Source organism: Squalius cephalus (assembly GCF_949319135.1).
Source record: "Squalius cephalus genome assembly, chromosome: 4".
Taxonomy (NCBI): Eukaryota; Metazoa; Chordata; class Actinopteri; order Cypriniformes; family Leuciscidae; genus Squalius; species Squalius cephalus.
Window position 1 is genome coordinate 7,669,660 of NC_137125.1, and position 17,794 is coordinate 7,687,453.

Sequence of the window (17,794 nt, forward strand, 5' to 3'; positions counted from 1 at the left end):
TAACTGAAATAAAACCATGCCAATCTCTAGGTATGGTGAAGGCTATGTGATGATGTGGGGCTATTTTAATTCCAAAGGCCAAGGGAACTTTATCAGGATGCATAGTATCCTAAAAATTAATAAAAAAAAATACTTAAAAATAAAAATCTGCCTGCCTCTATGGGAATTTAACATAGGGGTGTACTCACTTATGCACCCTCTATTTTAAGGAAGAACATTTATTTATTTACGATACATTATTCATTCACAAAGAAAATTGGTGTCCTTAAAGGTTGGATTTTTCCTAATTTTTTTAATTAAGGCATTAAGTTCAATTTCCAAAATATGATTTTTTATTCCTCTTTTTAGTCAACTTTAGCATGGGTGTATTCACTTATGCATAGCACTGTATATATATATATATATATATATATATATATATATATATATATATAATATGCACTACAGACTTGGTTCAGACAGAGTTTGAAACATCTTGAAATTGTGTCTTTCCACATGCTTGCAAATTGTATAATATCCAAGGTCAACATTTCTAGTAATTGCAGTTAATTCTCATACTGTATTTTCAGAAAGTTTTGGAATATGTATCCTCTCCCCAAATGTATCACTGATAAAACACAATTAAAATAATTTAAAGAGAAGGCTTATATTGACCTTGTAAGATTTTGTTTACATCAACCTTGTAAATATATGTTTTGCTATTTTATTAAAAATGTTACAATTACAACAACAATTACAATTTTAACAATATTTCAAGTGTACTCTTTCTTTGTAAAAAATAAAGTGTAGGCCTACATTTTATAATATGTATTTCAAAGTTAAGGATTAATTGGTTTGAATATAGCCTACATTGGAACAAACACTATAATAACATCTTAGTTGAGGACTTTATTTTTGACAAAACATACTATATATATTTAATATCTGAGCAGAAATTGCAAAACAAAAGCTTATTTGATGTGGCAGTAGTCTATTTTACAGTAAAAACTTTATAATATATATCCAAAACTAGTCAATGAAATGTCTTTCATATTTCGTCTGTAACATATCGTTTTTATGATATATTAGGGCATATAAATGTTAATTTGCAGTTTAATACGTTGCTTATACATTTTATTTCAACATATTTCAGTAGATTTTTACTCATCTCAGTAAAGCAATATAGTTTAGTAAAATCTATTCACATGGGATTAACGTGATTCATGGGATAAACGCGATTCATATTTAACAGTCTTTTTGTGAGCTGTAGTACACAACAGCGCGCATCTGTACCGTTCATTCATTCACACACAGAAATGCGATTCATATTTAATATGTCTTTTTGCGTTTACATACACTATTCCATATTGCGATTAGAACAAAGCACTTCAGAATAAAGAACTTACTATTCCCCAGCTGGATCCATTGCTCATCGAAATTAAACTGCCAGCACTTCTGAGGTAAATTTTCCAGGATTATTATTAAGATTAGCACACAGTTGTAATGAGCTGTAAGGAGATCGACTGACATCTCTCTCTTTTCATACAGATTACATAAACTGAGAATATTTGCTGAAATATTTGTTCGCTGATAAGAAAAAAAAGCAAGCTGGTATCGCCGGCGCGACCGCCGACCCCAGGGGGTTAACTTGCAAAAACTCTTGCCTCTTCCTCACCACTACTGCGAAGAAATCCTCGAACAACATGATGCTGGCTCCGTTGTACTCCAGATTGTGCACTTTCCTTGCAGCCTGCATAATCCGGGCTCTGTGCTGCTAATAATGAAATTTCACAATGACAGCACAAGGACGTTGATCCGTTGGCGGTCGGCACGAGGGGACCCGATGGCATAGGTCAATTTTAACTAATCCCCCTTGAAACAACTGAATTGTAAGATCTCAGGCAACCAGGACTGAAAAAAGTCACCCAGGATGCTACTCTCGCATCCCTCTGGGGGACCAATGATCTGCACATTGTACCGCCAGTTCCTATTCTCAACATCATCAATTTTCTCCACAGCGGATTCCAGCTTGTACTCTGTAAACCTTGCACCATGTGAAGTCATAGCAAACTCCATGCCTGAGAATCGGCAATCCATTTTGTCAAATTGCATGTCCAACCACACCAGTTTCGAGGAACAGACGTCGAGCCTCTGCACAACTCAATCTATTTTCCTGTAGAGTGAAGTTTCAATTTCTTTAAGGACTTCCGTTGTAAACATTTCGAGCAGGTTGTCAATCTCGGCCTTCGCTAACAATCCGGGAGGCTGGTCCACCATGTTAGTTTGACCGCTCTGAGAAGAGCCCACCTTGCTCAGTTTAGGAGCTTTTGCCGAGAGGATGAGCTTTTTCTGAGTTCTAGGCATAGTCTTTTCCATCAAATGTATACCATAAAGCTGAAGATGTCACAATTCTAATACAAAAAATAAAACCATGCTGCGGGAGAAAGAAACATTTCTGTTCAGACAGTAAATGCTATCACGCATGCTCAGTACTTACTGCTGAGTCTGCTGCTAAGCTGAAAACTGCTGCAACCTGAATATATATACAAACCTAAAAAGTCAAAGCATGTTTCCAATATGTTCAATACGTTTCAACTGTTTTGATTAACCCCCTGAGGTCGACAATCACGCCGGCGTGATCTGCTCGTTTTTTTTTTATATCAGTGCAAAATACTCTGTTGATTTTGATTTTACATACTTGTATTGTACATCATTCAAAACTGTTAAATGTCTTCTTTTATTTGTGTACACTCATAATAAAAACAAAATGTTGTGTTTTTCGTAAAACAAAGAAAATAAACATGATGCGCGTTCTGCCGTCTCTCTCAATGTGAAACTCATTCTGAAACGCGACAGAAAATGACCTGTAACTCAGCGAATGTTTGTCACACAGACTTGAAACGCATGTCTATACAACGCTTGGAATCTCTATTTTTAAAGTATGTAAATTATATAAAAAACAAATATTCTATTTTTAAGTAATCCATACGAAAGCAGCGGCATGTACAGTTTCTCAAACGCATCCTCATTAAATTTAATTTGAACACGCCTACGCGCGCACGAGCGATTGACATGCAAATGATCCATGCGGAGAAACGCAGACCTGTAAACGCCCTCATCACCTCAAAACAAAGAAGCAGAGACTTCGTAACTTACTCCTTACTGTGTTTGAAAGACGCGCCAGAGCTTACATTGGATTTAGGCTACCTCAGAAGAAGAAGAACGCGATTTGAAGACAAGAAAGATTTAAGGTAAGAAATTTTTACATATTAGTTTGTTATTGTTGCATAAATGTCACATTGCAGTTGAACTGTTGCTAGATATATGGGGAATATTATAATATTTAGACCCGTGTTTACTATTAAGCCTACTGTGTTTGTGGATATCTGGTCAAATATGTATGGTAACCATAATGTTTTATATTTGAGCGCGATCGCGTTTGAATGTATCAGATTTTGCAGCGCGATCGCGTTTGAATGTATCATTTGAAAATTTGAAAAGCAAAACACACCAAACGGCTTCATGTTTTTAATATTATCTCATTTCATATCATCATAACGAATGGAAACATTTGAAGTAACATGATAATCAATATATTTTTCTCTAGCTTGGTTGTTACTGAAATATTTTGGAAGATTTATACTGCTATCTATTGTTATTATTATTTTACCCAGCACTGCGCATAGCTTATGCCTACAAGGCACAACAAACCTGGTGTTCATTATATTATATATTATTGGAAACATTTGTGTGTGTGTGTGTGTGTGTGTGTGTATTTTGTGAACTTTAAAAAGCAATTTTAACCAGAAAAATCTAATATTTATTTGCAAAATCGTGCAGGCCTTTCTCTTGATATCAGTATGTTCACTTTTTTTTCAGGGCCCAGATGCCACTGAGTCCTGCCGACTTCAACATTCACATGAGTCTCTGGAACATGAACATGGTAAAGTGAAAATCAAACACCTTGGAAATGAAAGGTATGTATAATGTTTTTAGGAATGGCACAAAGGTCTGTCTTTGAAGTGGGTTTTTTTTGGCATTTGTTGTGTATCTTTGGGTTATGTTGTGTTGTAAATAAATCCAAACAATTTAAAAGCCATTCTTTTTTAAATCTCCTCATTTACAGTATTGTGCAAGGTTGCTCAGAATGACAGGGCTATTAGGAGCTATATTAGGATAGCTCCTAATAGGGCCGTTGGGGAGGTTCTTTGTCTTTCTCAGGTGAGAAAAGCTTACATATTAATGAGCTGCCGCATAAGGCTTTCTAACACAAAACACGTCGTAAAAATTTTAAATCAATATATTGTCTTCTCTGAATGAGCAGTCAGGGTGATTTTCACATGGTTTTGGAGCAAATATTCTAGGCTATGTGATACAATTTTCAAAAGTCTTGTGAAGAAATAATCAGTATGGGTTTCATGGCCTTATTTCAGTGATAATTTTTTTTTGTATTTTCACAAACCACGCATAAATGTCATTATCTCAAAACTACAAACTTTTACATACATGCTGCTGATATATTGTTGTAGCAGAGTTTGTGCTGAATACAGTTTAATTAGACTTTAGCCATGAAAATGTCACAAGTAACAGAAATAAGCAGAAATGTCAGAGCATGTCAGAACACCTCCAGGGCCCAGAAAACAGCTCAGACCTCAGAGGGTTAATACATTTTAAACATTTACTTTTCCTCCTTAAAACCTTGGCAAAAGTTTGGTTATGTTTTTTAACTTTGTCAACTTATTTAAAAATGTAATAAGCTGTTCCTGAAAAGATATTGCAATATTGATAAAACAAAATAAATGTTTAGCTTGACAGTTTTACAAACCATTCATTGTGTTTCCACCTTAAAATAATATATTGGGTTATTTAGAGTTGGAGGGACTGTCAGCCATGTCCAAAAGTGAGTAACTTTAGTAAATTGTGGATCAGTGCTGATTCAAGACACAAACTGTTTAGATTGATTCAGTCCGATTTGGTGAAGCGGTTCGACCAGCCCCCCCAGTAGCTCCTAGTAGTTTTCTGTTTTTTTTTCACAGTTACAAATAATACCTAATGAATGGCTGAGGTAGGTATAAATGTGCAAGCCATGAGGACTGTTGCTGTGTGTTTTTATAGATTGTCTGGCTGTATGGTGACAGAAGAAGGCTGTGGTTATGTGTCTTCAGCTCTGAGTTCAAACCCCTTACACCTGAAAGAGCTGGATCTGAGCTACAATCACCCAGGAGATGCAGGAGTCAAGGAGCTCTCTGAAAAACTGGAGGATCCAAACTGCACACTGGAAAAACTCAAGTATGTGAAGCAGGAATAGTTTTGATTAAATCACTCCAAAAACAGCATTACCATATTCACTTATTACAAACTAGTTTGACTATTTATTTCCAGAGGTGGGTAGTAACGAAGTACATTTACTTCATTACATTTACTTGAGTATTTTTTTGGAAAATTTTTACTTTTAAGAGTAGATTTGAATGTGGCTACTTATTATTTTTACTCGAGTACATTTCTAATGAAAAAACTGTACTTTTACTTTGTTACGTTGGGCGACGTTCCTCTCGTTACTTTATTTTAATGCAATATGTGTTGTTAAATGCGTAAGTGCGATGTATCTTTTTTCTGGGCTTGAGCGATGCTCAATTCACAAATGAATCACTCTTTTGAGTCGATTTTGTTCAAAGACTTCATCAAACAAGTTGGCAGATCTGTCTAAATCGGTTCGCGAATCGGTTTGAATGATCTGTTCAGTTTCTGCACGCACTGAATTGTCTGAAGCGATTTCAATTCACACTCGACTCGGAGTCGTAACAGGAAGATTTAAGAACATCAAGAACGTTAGATGAAGTGGACGTGGACCTACAGTACAGTAAAGTGAGAGCAAATCTTCAAATGCATATTTTTGCCAGCGATGAAGATCTTTATTAGTTGATCATCGTATGCTGTCTGTGAATGAATGATTCCACAGGACGATATATTCGATTTCATTTCACTCAGGTAATAGTCTACATATTACAACCAAACAGATTATGACGCCATGATAGCACTACTAGAAAGTATGACATTACCCGTTTTTGTACATATACATTAATTTACATTAAATAAAGCTACCATTGTTCACAGTTTATGAACACCCGCCATCCCGCGGTAGTTTGTGTGTATTGTTGCGCAGTGGCGTGCGAACTCGACTTGAAAACGAATGCCTTTGCCTGCTGTAGACACAGTTGAGTTAACCAGTTTAAACATGCTTGCAGAAATATACATTTGATTATATTTTGGAGAACCGACAGAAGAAGATCCATCAATGTACTTTTGTTTGTTTTTTTGTGTTCAGATATTCAGTAGCAGTCATGAGCGCGAGCACATGTGAAGAGTTTTAACTCTTTCTTCTCTGTGTCAATTACATGCCTTTGAATGCAACACTCAGCAGATTCACTTTATTTCGACATTGTCTAATAATCCAAATGTAGTTGTATAAGTTACTATTATACAAACCAAAGGACAGGCAATGATTTTCTTTTTCGGGCTACAGATGGCAGAAATAATACTTTTTGTTGCAAAGAGAGCCAATCTACTTATGAAAATAATAGTCATTTAAATTAAAAAAAATCTAAACAATATCATTTTATATATATGACGACTTCAGGGGCCGGTTTCACAAAGATAGACTTCGACTATGGCTTAGATATAGTAGATAGTCAGACTTCAGATAGACATCTAAATCAGACCGTTGCACAATGCACTTAAGACTCTGACTATCTTAACCCTCTGAGGTCGACAAACGCGCGGGCGCGTTTTGCTGCATTTTCTCCACATTGTAGCACTATAAACTTAAATTTCTCCGTCATTTATGGTCATACAGAAAAAAGCAATATAAAAAAAGAATCTGTGGTATTTCTACTTTTGTATGTGTCCACTTCCAATCAAATCAAAACATTGTGCTTTTGTAAAATAAAGAAAATAAACAGGGTGTGCGTTCTGCCTCTCCGTCGCGGTGAACTTTTTTTTCTTGAGCACGTCTATAAACTGAAACAAAACTCAGCGAATACTTGTCACACATTTATGAGCCATACACCTTTATAAACATTTAAGTGTGTACTTTTAAATGATCGGATTCAAAACGAAAACAAATATTCTCTGTTTAAGTAATTTGTATAAAACCAACAAGATGTCCAGCTTCTCAAACGCTTCCTAATTATTTTTTAATTTACCACGCCCACTCGCGCAAAAGATATTCACATGCAAATCTCCACATGGAACGCGATCGCCCTCATTACCTCAACAACAAAACACTTCACTTCACTTTTCGTCGAGTTTGAAAGACGTGCCTGAGCTTACATTGGATTTACATCAGAAGAAGAAGAACGATATTTGAAGACAAGAAAGATAAGGTAAGAAATTCTTACATATTAGTTTGCTATTGTTGCATAAATTTCACATTGCAGTTGAACTGTTGCTATATATATAGTGAATATTATAATATTTAGACCCGTGTTTACTGTTACTGTGTTTGTGGATATCTGCTCAAACGTAGATATGTATATGGTAGGCCTAACCAACCATAATGTTTTATATTTGAGCGCGATCGCGTTTGAATGTATCATATTTTTGATCGCGAACGCGTTTTAATGTATCATATTTTTGATCGCGATCGCGTTTGAATGTATCATATTTTGGAAAAGCAAAACGCTCCAAACGGCTTCATGTTTTTACTATTATCTCATTTCATATCATCATAACGAATGGAAACATTTGAAGTAACATGATAATCAATATATTTTTCTCTAGCTTAGTTGTTACTGAAATCTTTTTGAAAATATATATAGGCTGCTATATTGTTATTATTTTATGCAGCACTGTGCATAGCCTATACCTACAAGGCACAACAAACCTGGTGTTCATTATATAATATATTGTTGGAAACATTTGTGTGAGTGTGTGTGTGTATTCTGTGAATTTTAAAAAGCAATTTTAACAAGAAAAATCTAAAATGTATTCCCAAAATCGTGCAGGCCTTTCTCTTGATATCAGTATGTTCACTTTTTTTTTTTTTTTTTTTTTTTTTTCAGGGCCTAGATGCCACTGAGTCCTGCTGACTTCAACGTTCACAGTACATGTCTCTGTACATGAACATGGTACTTTTTTGTTGTGTATATGGATTATGTTGTGTTGTAAATAAATCCAAACAATTTTAAAAGCCATTCTTTTTTAAATCTCCTCATTCTTTGTGCAAGGGTGGTCAGAATGATGGGCCCTGATAAGCTCCTAATAGGGCCATTAGGGAGGTTCTTTGTCTTTCTCAGGTGTGGAAAGCTTTCATATTAATGAGATGATCCGCCCCTTCGCATATTGCTTTATCACACAAAACACGTCGTAAAATTTTTAAATCAATATATTGTCTTCTCTGAATGAGCAGTCAGGGTGATTTTCACATAGTTTTAGAGCAAATATTCTAGGCTACGTCATACAATTTTCAAAAGTCTTGTGAAGAAATAATCAGTATGGGTTTCATGACCTTATTTCAGTGAGAATTTATTTTTGTATTTTCACAAACCACGCATAAATGTCATTATCTCAAAACTACAAACTTTTACATACATGCTGCTGATATATTATTGTAGCAGAGTTTGTGCTAAATACAGTGTAATCAGACTTTAGCCATGAAAATGTCACAAGTAACAGAAATAACCACAAATGTCAGAGCATGTCAGAACACCTCCAGGGCCCAGAAAACAGCTCAGACCCCAGAGGGTTAAGTAGGACTACACTGCAATGCATTCTGGGTAAAATAAGACACTTTTCAAAACAAAAAACATGGCGGATCGAGTAAGTGCATTCAACCACACAGTGCAGTTTACCCCAGTGGAAAATATGTGTTTGTTGGAGGAGTATAAATGACGGAGTATGTTTTTATGTTTCCACTGTTCGATCGCGCCCGTGCCTCTCTCTCTCTGACACACACACACACACACATTCAAGCATTACAATCTTGACATTGCAGACTGTTATTATGCAGCATTCACACCAAACGCGAATAGAGCGTCAAATTCTTGTCTATCACGTCTAGCTCGACGCTTGAAGATTTTGAATCCATTCGCGCTTCCAAAGCGAATAGGACGCCTTGGAAGCCCGTATAAAGCGAGCGTTTGAAGCGAAATAGACGGGCGTTCGGAGCTATGAGTCCACTATGGCTCTACTACCCCCTGTTGCGTCCACTGTTTAGACTATGAAAGGGAGCGCGTTGATCGTTGCTCGCGTTGACTATGTAACGGCCCTAACAGTTACAAGGACATTTTACTTGGGAATGTAGAGGTAGAAACAAGAAGAAATGTTTAAATTATGAGCCATTTTCCCTTTTCTTTTGGCAGTTTGTAATGTAACTGATTGTTACTGCTGGTTGCCAAGGTAACATAGAGTCTTAGACCGTTAGCCTGGGGGTAAGGTGTCTAATTTTTTTGGTCTAAATTAAGTCAGTCTTTATTTTTGTGAAACAGTCTAACTTGCAATAGACTAGTCTATGAGCTAATTTTAGACTTGTCTAACACTATAGACCTGTCTAAAATAGCTTTGTGAAACCGGCCCCAGAAGCCTCTAAGTACCATCTGAAATTTTCTTCTAAAAGAGCATTTTTATCAAGCTTGTATATTTATGTTCAGTTATTTCACTTAAATGGCAATGAAAAGTACCTATTAATTGTCATTAAAGTGAAATTACTGAACTTAAATATACAAACTTGATAAAAATGCTTGTTTTAGAAGAAAGTTTCAGATGGCACTCAGAGGCTTTTGCATCTGAAGTCTTCATACATAAGCCTATATGATCCGAAGTAACTAGTAACTAGCAACTTGAGTAGTTTTTTCATTGGATACTTTTTTACTCTTACTCAAGTGACTATTAAGATTATTACTTTACTTTGAGTAAATATTTGTATTTTTATACATTTTTTGTACTTTTACTTGAGTACAGTTTTTGGGTACTCTACCCACCTCTGTTTATTTCATACATTTAAAAAAGTTCCAAATGATAATTAACAGAGGTTTAGCTCTAGTTATACTATTGAATGCTTCATTCTGATTGGTTGATGAATGTGTGTAATTATTTTCCAGTAAACCCACAGCTAAAGTAGTTCCAGTCATGTCTTGGCCACATTACAGTTCCATATAGCTTTGTCAAATCATTTCAGTAATGTTAGCCTTCACCTAACTTGATATTCAAGAATTTTTTCCCTTTCAAGAAGAGGGCAGAGCTTCAAGAGCTCATGATTCGGTGGCAACAAACAGGACAATCTCACACAATAAAATGTTAGAATCTGTTCTAGATTCTAGTAGATCGGTGTTCAGTTTGAACTGGTGTCTGACAATAATGCCTACAGAAACAGATAATATATGCTGCATGGAGATAGTGCAGGTATAGTTTAGTTGAATTACAGTTATAACTTATTGTAACATAGGGATCCACTGGAGACAAGTTTCTAGAACCCAAGTGCAGTTTATTTAAAGATCCAAAACATAAAACAAAATACAAAACAAAGACCTGGCATGGCATGGCAAAACATGAAACAGGACTCAACAACAGCAGTTATACAAACAATATACAAGACAAAGACACATGACAAACATGAGGGCTTAAATACCCACAAGACTAATGACAAGACAAGGGACACCTGTTAACAATGATAGACAATTAACCAATGACAACATGACTAACAATATCGGTCATCTCGGGCAAGGATTCACGGGCTGGAGCCGATGTGGGTACTGCCCACAAACTCAAAATCACCATGGCAACTATGACTATTGCTGTCTGCATCTTGTCTGAAGGCATGACATGAACAGTCTCTGGCTCGGCAGGCATGACGTGAAGAGACTCAGGGTGTATTCACACCAGGAAAGTCCGATAGTTCACTTGCTTTGGTCCGGACAAATGCAATTGCAGCGGGGCAGACGGAGGTGGTATCACAGATTTCAGATATAAGGAATTGCGACTACGAATGACACTTAAATTGTCATTAGGTCACACAGGTTCGACTCTCTTAAAAAGGTAGGCAGAAACGTGGATATCAAAAATACAAAATCTTTATTAATATAAAGTTTAATTTAGAGCAAGGAGATAAATCACATTAAAATGCAACCATTGTACAAGACAGTGTCTGAAGACTGGAAAGAGAGGTATATGGCTGACAAAGTTTCAAAATAATAAAATCACAAACATACACAACACACTTCACTAATACTTACACAACTTACAAAAACAAAAACTACACAGACTTACAGGGCTGAGGTACACCACAGGAGAAGTGATCACTAAACTAGTTAGCCGAAAGCACACACACTCACACAATCACCGTGCACTTCAGATCACACCACAACACTTCAAAAGTGTCACACGGCAAACGTTCGGAGCACCACCACCACAAGAGATCCTTCACCCGTGGGACCCCAGCGCCTGAAAGTAGATCAAAATTAATAAACAAACTTCAAAAATAACAATCAACCACAATTTGATAGAAATCACAACGTAGTCATAAAGCAGATACTCATAACAGTGATATACAGAGATTTAAACAAAATAAAACAAATTAACTCAATTCGCACAACAGGGGAGACAGGCTCGCACCGAGCAAGCAGATGGTTTTGGTGCTCCTGTTATGAACACAGGTGAGCGTCAACCTCAAAATTCAGGACACAGTAAACTATCAGTCAAACCAGACAGCAGCAAGAGTGAACGCCACAGGTGTAACCGGAAAGCGGCAATCCCTTCTCTTTGCAGAAATATATGATGTTCTTGTAATATGGCAGCAAGGAATCGACAAGATTACAATGGCTATTTATAGCGTCAGTAGAGAAAATGATCGCCCGGACGAGAGGGAAAATCCTGGTCCAAAGACAAAGAAAACACCACTAAACTGTTATGCCTCAACGCTAAATGTTAAACTCAACTGCGTTACATGCGCAATAAACTTACCAAAAGAAGATGATCTAACCACCCATGGTGTTTATCCTTTCGTCGCACAGACGCTCTGAATTTGTGCACTCAGCTGGGGCACAGAGACACTGCACACAGCCCAAAACATCAGTCGATCCCAAACAAAAACAAACAATTCGCCCTCCACACCCAGTTTGCACATACCTGATTGCAAAGCAAGCACACGAATGCACCCACTAAGACGACGCCACGGACAAGGCAGAGAGAAAAGACAGGCTAAACACAACAAAAATAGTCAGTGCCATACACAGAGAAGATAACCATTGCTATATGCTAACCCACCTACCTACAGCCATTGTCAACAACGAAACAGGAGGCGGAGTCGGACGTGACGCATGCCAGGCTACAGCCAACCAGTTCTTAAATAGGGTGGATTATCTGCTGATAGGTGCTCACTAATGTCAATCATCTCATTCATTCGGTTACACAATGTTGATTTTTTTTGTTTGGTACGGTTCGCTTTCACACTGCTCACTTTTGCAAGTGAACCAAAATTTTTAAACAAAACCACATGTGTGCTAAGGTCGTCCATTCATTGGACAGGATTTTTTTTTTTTTTTCATCAACCTGCCAGTTGTCCTGATCGGGAATAGTGGTGTTATTCTTACTTATCTATATCTAAGGCTTTCTTATTGATATGCATTTATTGTATTGTTGTAGTGTATTTATTGTTTTCTCTTAACCATCAACCTAGAGACTGCAAATGAAAATGAGCCTGTATGGCTAAATCTGGCACATTTACATTTTGGACTTTGTCCTCATGTTAATGTGCGCTGTCCCTTTTAAATAAAGAAATAATAAAAAAAAGAATTCTCAAGCAGGGAAAAGCAGGAAGTGCAAAAACAGGCTCAGCATGGAGTGTGCGATTCGTAATGTAATATTTGTTCTTTTACTGATTTGGTGTTCTTCCATACAAACGCAATATTAAGAAACTATTGAGCATATGACAAAATGTCATCTATACGATGTTGTAATTAGATTTTGAGAAGACGACGATGTGCTGCAAGTACGGTTCCGGCGGAGAGAACGTGCTTTTAAACCATTTAAGCGCGGTAAGACAAAAGAGAACGCTCTGTCTGTGAATGCACACACGGCTCGCAGAAAGACGCGCAACAGTATCGCGTGCACAGACAGCGCGCCAGAATTCTCTTTCTCTTTCGCGCTTTAACGAACAATAACACATGCACAGCATTATGCCAAAATGTCCGTTTTGTTAAGTATCCTCATAAGAGCAGTCAAATAAAAAGGCGCAGTTTTCTGCAGTTGGGTCGGTTCATGTTCACACCATAAACGAACCGTACCAGAGTTCGTTTGGAACCGTACCGAGACCACCTCTTCAGCTGGGTCTCGGTTCGATTGTTTGTTCCGCACCCGAGTTCGATTGCTGTATTCACACCTGCCCAAAAGGTCCGCACCAAGGGGGGAAACAAACTTGAGTTCGATTCAATCGAACCAAACAAGGCAGGTGTGAATACACCCTCAGACTTGGAGTTTACTGTAGTTTTGCGGGGCTCGACATCTGCAAAACCCACAGTAAATGACGAGCCACTTAACAACAAGGCAGTCTATGTATTCTGCCAAGGACCAGTGGATCTTTCCCCCAGGAAGCTGGGAGTGAATGGGCTCATTCAGATTCACCTGAAAAATGTCTTTCAAAGCAACGTCATTAAAATCCATCTAATGACTGAGTTCACAAAAGTCCTGAACATAGGTCTTGATGGCTTGGTCGCCTTGATGGAGGTTTAAGAGACAAAGGACTACTCTCTCTCTCTCTCTCTCTCTCTCTCTCTCTCTCTCTCTCGTGTTTGGCGTGGTGAGGAGTGTTGGTGTGGAGACTGAGTGCGGCTCTGAGAGTGTTTGTGAAAAGCCTTTATTTATCTTAAGCCTATGTTTCTTTTCCCTTCGTGCTTTATTCTCTTTCCTGACCCCTCATTATTTTTTTCTTAAATTAAGGATTGTTTTTCATCGTGTGCCCGTGGAATTTTAGACGCCGGGATGGCGTCAATTCCCAGGCAAATGCCACCTAATATATCACTCCGAAATGGGTGCAGGTGTGTACCAGAGCCCGGTGTGACAATAAAGGAACTACTTGTAGTTGTTGGAGAAAAAGTAGGTTTTGAAAATATAGTTTCAGCTTCACGCATGAACAAAGCGGTTGTTGTTTTTTTTAGATCTGAAACGCTAATTAATCAGTTGACTGTGAGCGGAATATGGGTAAAGGAAATGTTTGTCCCAATTAACCCACTATCCGCTTCAGCAACAAAAATAACGATTTTGAATGTCCCACCTTTCATTAGTAATGATGTCATAACGAAAGAGTTGCTAAGATTCGGAAAAATAGCAAGTCCAGTGAGAATGATTCCTTTAGGCTGTAAAAACATCGCGCTTAAACACGTCACGTATTTTCGCCGCCAAGTTTTTATGTTTTTGACTTCGCCAGAGCGTACTTTGGAAGTTTCGTTCCGAGTTAATCAAGGAGAGAACTAGTACATGATTTACGCAAGCACTGAAAATCTGAAGTGCTTTGAATGTGGTGATCTAGGACACAAACGTTTTACATGCCCACATAAAGACGATCAACGGCCATCTACATCGCTTGGTGTTAATAATGCGAAACAATATCAGCAGGATACAGAACAGAGAACGGAGACACAGGTGAAAGCAGCCTCAGAAGAGGTGAGTGTCGTTCATTTAAATACTGGTGGTATGGAGCAACTGGTTTGCGTTGCTGAGAATATTACTGATGTAATTGATGACAGTGAAGGTCAGGGAGGTGATGAAGAATTGTGCAAACTCAAAGAAATACCAGTAGGAGTTTCTGAAGAAAATATGACTGATGAGTTAGATGAAATGTCCCAATGTACTGATGCTAGGTTGAGAAATGAAGAGCAGTGGTCCGATACATCTGATATGGCAGGAGTGGCTGAAAAAGATATGTATACTCTTGAACAGATCAATTCTTTTTTAGATGAAACAAAAGGAAAAACAGGTGTAGAAGTCAGTGATTTTTTCCCAGATCTTGAAAAGTTTATTGCCTCTGTTGTATGGGAAAGGAAAACAAATATCATTGAAGAACTTTCACAGCAAAAGAGGTTTCGGTTAAAAAAGCACATAACTGTTATTAGACAAGTAAAACAAACAGGGAAGGGACGTATAACGAGGGGAAAGGCAAAACGCAATAATAATGAGCACTGCAAAATCTTTTTTTCTCTGTTCTTTTTCTTTCTTTCTCTCCCTTTTTTTCATGGAAGTCTTGCAGGTGGAATCTCTAAATGTTAATGGGATGAGAGATGGGAGAAAGAATAGGTTACTTTCAGAGATTATACGTTTGAAGGATATAGGTGAGGTCTTGTTGCAGGAGACTCACAGTGATCAAAGTAATGAGGCTGAATGGGGCCTATGGTGGGAAGGAGAGAAAGTTCTTAGTCATGGGTCCAATTTGAGTGCTGGAGTGGCAGTACTTTTTTCCCCTATAGTTAACCCTCTCTGGGGTCTGAGGTGTTTTTTGGGTCCTTGAGATGTTCTGACATGCCCTGACATTTGTGCTTTTTTCAGTTGCTTATAAACATATCAATGGCAAAGGTGTAATTACACTCTATTTAGCACAAACAGGACTACCTGTTTTCATTTTTGAAAGAATAATGTTTATGCATGGTTATTGAAAAAACTAAAAATGAAAGTTTCTGAAATAAGGCCACAAAACACATACTAAATATGTGTCAATAAGACCTAGAGTTTTTTCTTCAAAATGATGTGAAAACCATCCTGCCTAATCATTCACATAAAACGATACATTGATTTAAGTTTTGTGAAACACTTTTAGTTTGGAAAGCCAATATGCGGATGGGGCGTAAACGCTCCAACAGCATCATGCATATTTAGTAGTTCACACCTGATGAGACAATGCCCCTGCATACTTAATGAGCCATTCATTCAGGTGTGTCACCTATAGCCACAAGAAAGAATACAAGAGCAATATATATACAGGTGCTGGTCATATAATTAGAATATCATCAAAAAGTTGATTTATTTCAGTAATTCCATTAAAAAAGTGAAACTTGTATATTATATAGACTCATTACATGCAAAGTGAGATATCTCGAGCCTTTGTTTGTTATAATTTTGATGATTATAGCTTACAGCTTGTGAAAACCACAAAATCAAAATCTCAGAAAATTAGAATATTACATGAAATCACACAGTAATTACACAGTAATCCCATGGTCATTTAACCAGGTTTTGGTTATTTTGGCAGTGTGGGCAAGTGCAAATCCTGCTGGAAAATGAAGGAAGCATCTCCATAAAGCTTGTCTGCTGAAGGAAGCATGAAGTGCTCTGGAAATGTCCTGGTAGACGCTGCGTTGAGTGGACAGCACAGTGGACCAACACCAGCCGATGACATGGCTCCCCAAACCAACACAGACTGTGGAAACTTCACACTGGACTTCAAGCGTCTTGGATTGTGTGCCTCTCCATTCTTCCTCCAGACTCTGGGACCTTGGTTTACAAATGAGATGCAAAATTTGCTCTCATCAGAAAATAGGACTTTGGTCCACTGTGCTTTATTAAATCCAGAGTCAACGCAGCCGTCTACCAGGACATGTTCAGAGCACTTCATGCTTCCTTCATTTTCCAGCAGGATTTGCACCTGCCCACACTGCCAAAAGAACCAAAACCTGGTTCAATGACCATGGTATCACTGTGTAATTACTGTGTAATTTCATGTAATATTCTAATTTTCTGAGATTTTCTTAGATTTTGTGGTTTTCACAAGCTGTAAGCCATAATCATCAAAATTATAACAAATAAAGGCTTGAGATATCTCACTTTGCATGTAATGAGTCTATATAATATACAAGTTTCACTTTTTTAACGGAATTACTGAAATAAATAAACTTTTTGATGATATTCTAATTATATGACCAGCACCTGTATATATATATACATATAATATATATATAATATTTTGTAAAATTACATTTATATTTGCATTTATGTCAAAACCTAGACACATTTAAACATCAAGATGACATTTATTAATATGTATTTGTGTCAAAATGACATATAAACAGATTTTCCTATTCAATTTTGCATGGAAACGCTTCCAAGACGCTTGCGTGTCGCGTGAAAAATATGCCTCGGTTCTATTTCTAGCATGCACGTGTCACGCAGGCAGTGTGGAAACTCTAAACTGTTAACATGGGAGCCGAAATAAAAACGGACACGCCACACAGCTGAGACGCTTACCCCTCATTTACACTGCACACATCTGCGGCGCATTACGGCTGCGACAAGGTTTTATTCCGTCCTCCACGTGGTGCCAACTCACACCGGGAGCATATAAGAAGCGGAGCGACTGGATGCGTGAGACCACATGATTTGCCTGTCCGACGTGTTTTTCTGATTTTGGGGTTTCTAGTAGTTGGCCAATATACGTGCAATACGTTTGGGAGTCTGCACAGGGTGTTTATTTTGAAATTGACAATGTTTTTTTTACTTTTATTTTGTATTCCCGGTGCGATTTGGACGTGCGTCCGTCAAAAATAGACTAGGCGCCTATATTTAGCGAAGTGGCACGGAGAGCTTCACTGACTTCACTGACGGAGAGTAGGCAGAACTCGCATCATGTTTATTTTTCTTTATTTGGCGAAAAGCACAACACTTTGTTTTTATAATGAGTATACACAAAAAAAATACACACTAAACAGGATCGATTGATGTATAACACAAGCATATAAGATAAAAATTAATATTAGTATTTAGATTTTTTTTTGCACAGATAAGGAAAAAAATGAGCCTATCGCGCCGGCGCGATAGCCGACCTCAGGGGGTTAAAGTG

General features: G+C 37.5%; 1 protein-coding gene and 1 long non-coding RNA gene across 2 annotated transcripts in view; one reads left to right on the top strand and one right to left on the bottom strand.

Moving 5' to 3' along the window:
- LOC307157252 (protein NLRC3-like) overlaps positions 1 to 6,832 on the top strand; it is a 107,865-nt gene extending 101,033 nt beyond the window's left edge. Inside the window, exon 7 of the mRNA XM_079869119.1 lies at positions 5,095 to 6,832. Within this exon, the coding sequence (XP_079725245.1) occupies positions 5,095 to 5,287 (193 nt within the window). The 3' untranslated portion in view covers positions 5,288 to 6,832. The remainder of the gene's footprint in view (positions 1 to 5,094) is intronic.
- Positions 6,833 to 10,441: 3,609 nt separating this feature from the next.
- LOC307157310 lies at positions 10,442 to 12,174 on the bottom strand. The gene is made up of 3 exons (XR_013820930.1): positions 12,100 to 12,174; positions 11,935 to 12,023; positions 10,442 to 11,844 (listed from the first exon to the last, which is right to left on the bottom strand). It is a non-coding gene; the product is annotated as an uncharacterized lncRNA (long non-coding RNA).
- Positions 12,175 to 17,794: the final 5,620 nt, after the last annotated feature.